Raw genomic sequence first — 9742 nt, 5'->3', positions numbered from 1 at the left:
AACGTTTGGCCTGAGAGCCGCATCGGGTTTTGGAAATTGTATGGAGGGACGGTTAGGGGAGGGGGGGCATGGCCTGCCCCCGCATCCATGCCCCGCTTCTCGCCCCCTGATGCCCCCCCTAGACTCCTGCCCCATCCAAACCCCACTGTTCCCTGATGGCCCTCCTGGGACCCACCTGCTCCCTGACACCCCCCCCACAACCCCCACCCCTGACTGCCCCCTGCCACCTGCCACCCCCACCCCCCCTTCCTGACTGCCTGTGACGGTGCTGCCCAGGGGAGCCAGCTGGGGTCACGCAGTCAGGGTGAGCTGCAAACAGACCAGGCCAGACAAACCCCAGACGCTGGTGGATCTTCCAACACTGAGATTTACCAGCCAGCCCCAAACAGCCTCTGTTACCTCCCTGGTTCCTCCGAATCCAAACCCCGCAGCTCCGTCCCGTGCCCGGCCCAGGCCTCCGGCCAGACGCACACGGCAGAGATGCTGCTGGGTCCTGAAATCTTCTCTCACCATAGAAAGAGAAGGTTCTTCCAGCCCCCGAGGATCAGCCGCCCCCCCAGCTCCAGTGATAACTGACCCCAAATACCCGCTACAGCCAGTTCCTATTAACTAAGTTAAAATTTATTAAAAAAGAAAAGAGAGAGAGAGAGTTGGTTAAAAGATCAATCTACAGACAGACTTGAATTCAATTCTTGAGGTTCAGATACACAGCAGAGATGAGCTTGTAGTTACCAAAAGTCCTTTTAAAAATAGCCCAGAGGTTACAGTCCAATGTCCATGTTCAGGGGGCTCCAGTCAGTGACTGGGGATCTCAATCCTTGTGGTTTACGGTTTCCCCCTCTTGAAACCCAGAGCAGATCTGAGATGAAGCAGGATCGTGTCCCAGGCTTCTTATACATTTCCAGCAGCCTTTCGGCCTGAGAAAACAATAGGCTCAACTCTCCTTCTCCCAAACATCCTGGCAATTAGCACAGGGTAATTTATCCATTAAACAGTTCAGATACAGGTGACCACAAACTTCAAAGAGACATAGAGACAATAATACTATTTCACTCAAGTATCATCATAAATGTTAATATTCCTTTTTGATCTTTGACTTAAAGTTATAGCAATAGACGAGACTTGTTTGCTGACATCCCAAGACCTGAGCAAACATCTCCCCTTCTACCTCTAACAATGCAGACTTGCATTTCAAAGCTCTAGTCATTTACAGATCTTCCTAACCAGTTTCTAAAGCTCAGCCATGGGCCCGGTCAGTCTGAGTTAATTAACTCTTTCTGGCCCTGTCATCTTTCAATGAGATATAATATCACACTCATAACGTCACACTGCCCCCCACCCCCTGGATATTGCAGTTCCTAGTACACAGATTTCACCCTGGAAACCTGGCCCAGTCCCCTCAGCTGGAGTCTTCTGAGCGCCCTTGTTCCTTGCAGCGTAGGTGGGGGGAGGAGAAAGGCCCAGCCTGGGCCCGTGTCTGTTTTACACCCTCACTCCCATGTGCTTGGGACACACACGTCCAGGCCTGTCTGGGGGCGTTGCTGAGTCCCCAGGCCAGGCGGAGCAATTCTCCCGGTGGGGCCTCATGCAGGGGAGTCATTGCAGCCTGGCTCCCTTGCTGGACAACGGCTGGTGATGGTTGTTCGACACCCACCCGGGCGTCGGTTACTTTCCTTGCTGTTGCCTCTGTGGGAGCTGATCCCTGGCGATTCCCCAGCTCACAGCATGTTTCAGTGCCAACCACACAACACAATCTCATAACTTCACATGCACTAACGACACACATCTATGGATAGAGAAATGACTCTCAGCAGATCATCAGCTTTCCCCGATACCGTACAAGGCTGCTTTCTATGTGAGATCACCAGTATATACAAATGAGGAGTATGGGGGTTCCAGGACACTCCCCCAAGGTAGAGAATGTCACATCCACGTTATAGTAATTTCATCTATGCCACATTTCTCTGGTTTGCTTATGAGAATGTCCTGTGGGACTGTGTCAAAAGCCTCACCAAAAATCAAGATACATCCTGGCTAGTGCTTGCCCCCTAATTACTAGACCAACAACCCTGTCAAAAAAGGAAATGATGGGCTGTTATAGAGGATAAGAACATGAGAGCGGCCAGACTGGGTCAGACCAAAGATCCATCTAGCCCAGTATCTTGTCTTACAACAGTGGCCAATGCCAGGTGCCCCAGAGGGAATGAACAGAACAGGGAATCATCAAATGATCCATCCCCTGTGCCTGTTTCCAGCTTCTAGTAACAGAGGCCAGGGACTCCATCCCTGCCCATCCTGGCTAATAGCCAATGATGGACCCCTAGCTTCCAGGAACTTATCTAGTTCTTGTTTGACCCCTTGGCCTTCACAACATCCCCTGGCAAGGAGTTCCACAGGCTGGCTGTGCGTTGTGTGAAGAAATACTTCCTTGTGTTTTAAATCTGCTGCCGACTAATGTCATTGGGGGACCCCTAGTTCTTGTGTTAGGAGAAGGGGTAAATAACACTCCCTGTCTACTTTCTCCACCCCAGGCATGATTTTATAGACCTCAGTCATATCCCCCCTTGGTCGTCTCTTTTCCAAGCTGAAAAGTCCCAGTCTCATTACTCTCTCCTCATATGGCAGACACTCCATATCCCTAACCATTCCTGTTGCCCTTTTCTGAACCTTTTTCAATTCCAGTAGATCTGTATTGAAGATGTGGGCATACCATGGATTTACACAGATTTATTTATAGAGAGGCATTATGATATTTTCTGTCTTATTATCGATCCCTTTCCTAATTGTCACAAAGCTGGGGATTTTTGCAGTGTTTTACATCAATAGCGTGTGCCTCAGTTTCCCTGTGTGCTGCGTGTTTAACAAAGTGGTGGGAGAGGGTTTGTTGTTGCAGAGACCCAGGTGTGACCTCGCCTGCCAGATGCCCCCCTCCCCCCCAGACAATGGCCTGGAGATGGGGAACCCTAACAACTGGTGACCGGGTGACTAACAGGCCTCTAATGACACCTCAACCTGGGACAGTCCCTCAGATCGGTCACCTAAAAAGAATGGCTCAGGTTTGGGACTCTCCCTCACATCCGCAGCCGTGAAGACCAATGCAAAGAATTCATTTAGTTTCTCCGCAATGGCCTTGTCGTCCTTGAGTGCTCCGTTAGCACCTCGATCGTCCAGTGACCCCACTGGCTGTTCAGCAGCTTTCTGCTTGGGATGTACTTGAAAAAAAATTGCTATTATTTCCTGAGTCTTTGGCTAGCTGTTCTTCAAATTCTGTTTTGGCCTTGCTAACTGTATTTTACAATTCGCTTGCCAGAGTTCCTGCGCCTTTCTATTTCCCTCACTGGGATTTAGCTTCCACTGTTTAAAGGCGCCTTTCGCCTCTCACTGCTTCTTTTACCTTGTTGTTTAGCCAGGGTGGCACTTCTTTGGTTCTCTTACTGTGTTTCTAATTTGGGGGGTACATTGAAGTTGGGCCTCTATTATGGTGTCTTTAAAATGTTTCCACGCAGCTTGCAGGGATGTCACTTTTGGCACCGTACCCTTTCATTTCTGTCTATCTAACTTCCTCGGTTTTGTGTAGTTCCCCTTGCTGAAATGAAATGCTCCCCTGATCTGCTGTAGGGACTGTTCGGGGGCAGTTCTATGGCCCGTGTTATAGATACGCCAGGGGGTGGGGCCAGGACTCAGGAAAGGAACTGGGGGTTGTAGGTCTCAGGACCACGAGGCGGAAGCTCTGCCCCCCGCACTCTGGGGCGAGCGTCCTGCTCACAGCGTTATGTGTATGAATCCTGCTTGTGGCATTTCCCCTAATTAACGCCGGGCGACTCCCTCCTCTCGTTAACAGTCTTTTCTGCATCAGACTCTGGGCGTGCGAGGGGGGAGTTTGGCCGCTCAGCGGCGCCGGGGTGGGGGGTGTAATTGTCCCAGGTCACTGGCTGGGGGCCGGAGCCGGTTCTGCGTCGGTGCAGAGGAACCTCTGGATATTGAACCCGGCCCTGGCTGCTGCTGGCTCCAGCTGGCAGAGGGGTTACAAGTTCAACCCATCCTGCGTGGCCAGCTGGGCCTGGCTTCACGGGGGCTGGACTGGGGGGGAGGGTTATTTACTGATCTTTGTGCAGGGAGAAATCTCAGCTGCACAGGACACGGCCAGCAGCTCGGACGGGATCGGACGGGATCCAGCCTGCGCCTTCGGCCAGGGACCCCCGAGCCAGCACCCCCCGAATCCCACCTGCTCCCCCCAGCTAGGACCCCCAGCACCCCCCGAATCCCACCTGCTCCCCCCAGCTAGGACTCCCACAAACCAGCCTGCTCCCCCCAGCTAGGACCCCCAGCACCCCCCGAATCCCACCTGCTTCCCCCCGGCTAGGTCCCCCCAGCACCCCCCGAATCCCACCTGCTCCCCCCAGCTAGGACTCCCAGAAACCAGCCTGTTCCCCCGGCGAGGTCCTCCAGCACCCCCACAAACCAGCCTGCTCCCCCCCCCCGGCTAGGAATCCCCCCTTGCAGGATCCCAAGGGGGCCCCACCCCGAAGCAGGGCTCCCCACCCCGCACTTGAAGCAGGTGGCATGGCAGCACCAGAGAACTACACTAGGGTCCTGCAAGAATCCCAGGACGTCTTCCACCGCTTCCCCCTCCAGCTGGTGCACGGGATCCCGCTCATGGAGCCCATCGCCCAGCAGTGGGGCCCCATCGAGCACTTCCAGGCCCGGCCTGACGACCTCCTCATCTCCACCTACCCCAAGGCGGGTAAGAGACCAGCCCCCGCCTCCCCCAGCAGGGGGCGCCGTGGGGAGTGGGGCAGAAGCACTTGCAGTGGGGGGAGCTGCCATTTATTCCATCCCAGCCTCCCCCAGCAGGGGGCGCCGTGGGGAGGGGGAGGGGTGCTGTAGAGGGGGGAGGGGTGCTGCTGGGGGGGGGGGGTGGGGCGCTGCTCTCCCATAAGAAAGGCCGTACCGGGTCAGACCAAAGGTCCATCTAGCCCAGTATCTGTCTACCGACAGGGGCCAATGCCAGGTGCCCCAGAGGGAGTGAACCTAACAGGCAATGATCAAGTGATCTCTCTCCTGCCATCCATCTCCATCCTCTGACGAACAGAGGCTAGGGACACCATTCCTTACCCATCCTGGCTAATAGCCATTTATGGACTTAACCACCATGAATTTATCCAGTCCCCTTTTAAACATTGTTATGTCCTAGCCTTCACAACCTCCTCAGGCAAGGAGTTCCACAAGTTGACTGTGCGCTGCGTGAAGAAGAACTTCCTTTGATTTGTTTTAAACCTGCTGCCTATTAATTTCATTTGGTGACCCCTAGTTCTTGTATTATGGGAATAAGTAAATAACTTTTCCTTATCCACTTTCTCAACATCACTCATGATTTTATAGACCTCTATCATATCCCCCTTAGTCTCCTCTTTTCCAAGCTGAAGAGTCCTAGCCTCTTTAATCTCTCCTCATATGGGACCCTCTCCAAACCCCTAAACTCCCAGCAGGGGGCGCTCTGGGGAGGGGCGCTGGCTGTGGGGGGAGCTCCTGCTACTCCCGCCATGACCTCGCCCAGCAGGGGGCACTGTGGGGAGGGGGAGGGGCACTTCAGGGGGCACTGTGTGGAGGGGCAGGGGCGCTGCTCTCCCAGCAGGGGGCGCTGGGGGGAGGGGGGGTGCTGCTCTCCCAGCAGGGGGCACTGTGGGGAGGGGGAGTGGCACTGCAGGGGGCGCCGTGGGGAGGGGGAGGGGCACTGCAGGGGGTGCCGGGGGGAGGGGGGGTCACTGCTCTCCCAGCAGGGGGCACTGTGGGGAGGGGGAGGGGCACTGCAGGGGGCCCCATGGGCGAGGCGGGCGCTGCTCTCCCAGCAGGGGGCACTGCGGGGAGGGGCGCTGCAGGGGGCGCTGTGGGGAGGGGGGGGGTCACTGCTCTCCCAGCAGGGGGTGCTGTGGGGTGGGGGAGGGGCGCTGCAGGGGGCGCCGTGGGGAGGGGGGGGCGCTGCAGGGGGCGCTGTGGGGGGGGTCACTGCTCTCCCAGCAGGGGGCACTCTTGCATCATGTCCGACGCCTGCCCCTTGCCAAGGGCTCTGGACCAGGCCGCCGGGGCGTGAGCGCGGATGGGGGTGTCTCTGTCTGTGACTGTCTCTCTGCAGGGACCACGTGGATGCAGGAGATCGTGGACCTGATCCTGGTCCGAGGAGATGTGGAAAAAGCCAGTCGAGCCCCGACCCACGTCCGGATCCCCTTCCTGGAGATCTGCTCCCCTCCCCCAGTGCCCTCAGGTGGGTGCCTCCGAGCTGCCTGCCTGGGGGCAGGGCAAGGCGGCAACCCCACCACCGCCTTGCTGGGCTCCCCCCCAGGGCTGACGCCCCCTCTGGTCCCGTCTCTCGCAGGCGTGCAGCTGCTGGCGAATGTTCCTTCCCCCCGAGTCATCAAGACCCACCTGCCCTTCCAGCTGGTTCCCAAGTCCTTCTGGGAGAACAGATGCAAGGCAAGAGACACCCCCCTGTCCCCCAACAGCTCTGCCGGTGCCCCTCACTCCCGACCCGCAGCCCCCTGCCGTCCCAGCCCTGGGAAATCCCTCACAGCTCTGCCGGTGCCCCTCACTCCCGACCCGCAGCCCCCGGCCGTCCCAGCCCTGAGCTCCCCCTCAGAGCCCTGCTGGTGCCCCTCACTCCCGACCCGCAGTCACGTTGTTCTCTCTTCCCCAGGTGATCTACGTGGCCCGAAATGCCAAGGATAACGTGGTCTCTTATTACTTCTTTGACCAGATGAACAGGACACAGCCCGAGCCGGGGCCCTGGGAGCTCTATCTGCAGAAGTTCATGGATGGGAAATGTTAGTAGTGGGCCAGAGGGTTCAGAGGCCCCATGGCAGCTCCACCTCCCTCCCCACCCCTTCCTAGGCTGTGGGGGGCCTAAGGGATTGTGGGTGTGATGAAGCTCCCTTGGTGCCAGACCTGAGGTTCCCCCCGTCAGGGTATACGGACCGGCCCTTACCTGCTGGGGGAGGCCAGCGAGGCGTTCTGGCAGGAGTCCATACGGTGGCCACACCAAAGGTCACATCCTGTGACCTCTGCCCCAAGGGATGATGGTCATGTCAGCTTGTCCTCTCTCCCCACAGTGGCCTGGGGCTCGTGGTACGACCACGTCTGCCGATACTGGGCCGAACGGGCCAGTCACTGCATCCTCTACGTCTTCTATGAGGACATGAAAGAGGTGAGTGTGGAGGGAGGGGACGGGGGGCGAGGGGCAGTGACGCTGCCCAGGGGACTGAGTCACCTCGCTGCCGCCTGCCCTCCGCATGACGGAGTCGTGTCTGGCCTGGCCCCGCCGCGGGTCGGTTCCCTGAAACCACCAGCCTCCGCCGCCCCAGCCTCCGCCGGCCTCACGCTGTCCCGGTTAGCGAGAGGCCGGCGCAGGCCCCTTAGAGCACCTCTCTGGACTTACCAGCCCGATCCCCTGCACACTCCCAGCGCTTACAGAGCCCAGAGTCAGAACCCACCGGCTTGTCAAACCCCGCTCCGGCTCCCCGCGCTTCGCTCAGCACGTGGACACAGCGACAGCAAGAACCACCAGAAGTTCAGCATGAAAGAAGAGAGAGTCGCGATAGAATGAGACTATTGGACAGTTACAGATTGAAAAAATCATAACCTGCTTTCTAGCGCCTCTGTTGAACTCACAAGGCATTCCCCTGCCTCTCTCCTGCAGGGTCGTTAATCCCAAGTCCTCCTCCCAGCATTTTCAATCAGTTTGGCATCACCCACGAGTCCTGAAGAAACCCAGATATGACATTGCAGAACTGCTAAATGTGGCAGCTCACTTACCGCTTAATTCAGCCTCTGCACCAGCTGACTGGGGGTAGCTCACGGGATGCTGATTTTTCGGGAGGCTCCAGAGGCGATTCTGGCAATCACAGGCCGGGAAGCCTGACTTCAGTACCGGGCAAGCTGGTTGCCGCTATAGTAAAGAACCGAATTGATCAGACACCCAGATGCACATGATCTACTGGGGAAGAGTCAACATGGCTTCAGTAAAGGAAAATCACGCCTCACCAATCTACTAGAATTCTTTGAGGGGGTCAAGAAACATGCGGAGAAGGGGGATCGAGTGGATCTAGGACCTGGACTGGCCGGGTAGTTCTGCACTGCAGTAAAATACCCCTGGGCGGCTCGTGTCGCTGACTCAGGCTCATGGGGCTTGGGCTCCAGATCACGCTCTGGAACATTCCCCCCCACGAGGTCCCAGGATCCGGGCTCCAGCCCAAGCACCGAACGTCTCCGCTGCAGCTTTCTAGCCACAGCCCGAGCCCTGTGAGCCCGTCAGCAGCCGCAGGCCAGCCGCAGGCATTACTGCAGCGGAGACACGCTCAGAAAGTCTTTCACGAGGCCCCTCACCAAAGGCTCTTGTGCCAAGTGAGCTGTGATGGGGTCAGAGGGAAGCTCCTCTCAGGGATCAGTAACCGGTTAAAAGGCCGAGTTTTCACAGTGGGGAGGGATGAGTAGCGGGGGTCCCCCAGGGTCTGTTCTGGGCCCAGCGCTGCTCAGCATAGTAATAGATTATCTGGAACCAGGGTAACCAGGGAGGTGATGGTGTTCAGTGTCCATACCTAACTCGTCACCTAGTGCCATAGGCCATGGCCAGTGCAACACAGGCGTTCACTACAGCCCTCCCTCCACGTCCCTGGGCGAACTCGTGTGTAGCTCCCAGACCCAAGGGACCCCTGTAACCCTTAGGCACCCCTGGGCCATCGGCCAGTTGCCATCGGGAGGCCGCTGGGTCAGCATCCTTCTCCCCCACCAGGACCCGGCCCGGGAGATCCTCAGGGTCATGGACTTCTTGGAGGTGGAGCTGCCCCCGCAGGTGCTGGAAAAAATCGTCCGGCAAACGTCCTTCCGGGTCATGAAGGAGAACCCCATGGCCAACTATAGCAGCCTCCCCCGCGCCATCTTCGACCAGACCATCAGCCCCTTCATGCGCAAGGGTGAGCGGGGGAGGGGACCCGGGGATTGTGGGGAACCCCCCCTGCCCCCCGGCTCGGTCTGGAAAGTTCCCTGTACCCTGGTCTGTAGCCCGTGGGTACAGGCCCTGGCGACTTGGCAGGGTCCGGTGGGTAATGGCTGCTTGCTCTGAGGCCATGCCTCATTATCCAGAGTCCTTTGCAGGGGGTCATGCTCACGGGCCTTAGCTCCCCATAATGTCACAGGTGGGGGGGGGGGTCGTTGCCTGGCGGCTCTGCCCAGGGATTCTGGGTAAGTCCTGCTGGGCGGGGGCCCCCTGGCGTTCTTCCCGGCTGGTACGGCTGGGGGCTCCCTGGCGCTGGGGTCCCCTGCCCGGGGACGGGGCGGCTGTTGCTGCTGGGGGTGTCTCCCCGCTAATACCCCCCCTCTCCTCCCCAGGCCAGGTGGGCGACTGGAAAAGCCATTTCACCGTGGCGCAGAGCGAGGCATTCGACGCCCATTACCAGCGCCGCATGGAGGGGACCGGCCTGCACTTCCGGACCCAGATCTAGGCCCCGCCCCCCTGGTGTGGACAGCCCCCCCCCCCCCCCCCCGAACAGCACTGCAATAAAAGTTTACCTCCTGACCACGGACATTGTGGTCCCTGGGAGGGGGTGTCATGGGGGTGGGGGCTGGTGCCGCAGGAAACTTCCCCTTCAGCCCGAGACAGGATGCCCCACACTGGTGCCCCCCCATGTCCCCCCCGTCCCCTGGGGCGCAGGTGCTGCTGGGAGCCTGAGTCGCACCGCAGAGCTCACACGCC

At 58.3% G+C, this 9742-nt stretch overlaps 1 protein-coding gene across 2 annotated transcripts; it reads left to right on the top strand.

The window, feature by feature from the left end:
* Window positions 1-4392: 4392 nt before the first annotated feature.
* Window positions 4393-9527, top strand: LOC123368505 (sulfotransferase 1 family member D1-like). 2 transcript variants are annotated; one of them, XM_045013351.1, is made up of 7 exons: window positions 4428-4744; window positions 6134-6262; window positions 6374-6471; window positions 6692-6818; window positions 7104-7198; window positions 8783-8963; window positions 9379-9527. In XM_045013351.1, exons 1-7 carry the CDS (start codon window positions 4564-4566, stop codon window positions 9489-9491), a joined length of 924 nt encoding a protein of 307 aa, XP_044869286.1. In that variant the 5' UTR covers window positions 4428-4563; the 3' UTR covers window positions 9492-9527. The 2 variants fall into 2 exon arrangements, with proteins under 2 accessions (XP_044869287.1, XP_044869286.1); XM_045013352.1 differs by lacking the exon at window positions 9379-9527 and having other exon boundaries at window positions 4393-4744; window positions 7456-8848.
* Window positions 9528-9742: the final 215 nt, after the last annotated feature.

This window comes from Mauremys mutica, chromosome 4, assembly GCF_020497125.1.
Source record: "Mauremys mutica isolate MM-2020 ecotype Southern chromosome 4, ASM2049712v1, whole genome shotgun sequence".
NCBI classification, from domain to species: Eukaryota; Metazoa; Chordata; order Testudines; family Geoemydidae; genus Mauremys; species Mauremys mutica.
Note: the sequence above shows the minus strand (reverse complement) of the source record. Positions and strands in the feature narration are given on the sequence as shown.

Excerpts from the sequence above, each read along its gene's own strand:
- LOC123368505 (XM_045013351.1), top strand. The coding sequence starts at position 4,564 with ATGGCAGCACCAGAGAACTACACTAGGGTCCTGCAAGAATCCCAGGAC. Across the intron at positions 6,472-6,691 it reads TCTGGGAGAACAGATGCAAG|GTGATCTACGTGGCCCGAAA; the intron begins GCAAGAGACACC and ends TCTCTTCCCCAG. Across the intron at positions 8,964-9,378 it reads CAGCCCCTTCATGCGCAAGG|GCCAGGTGGGCGACTGGAAA; the intron begins GTGAGCGGGGGA and ends TCTCCTCCCCAG.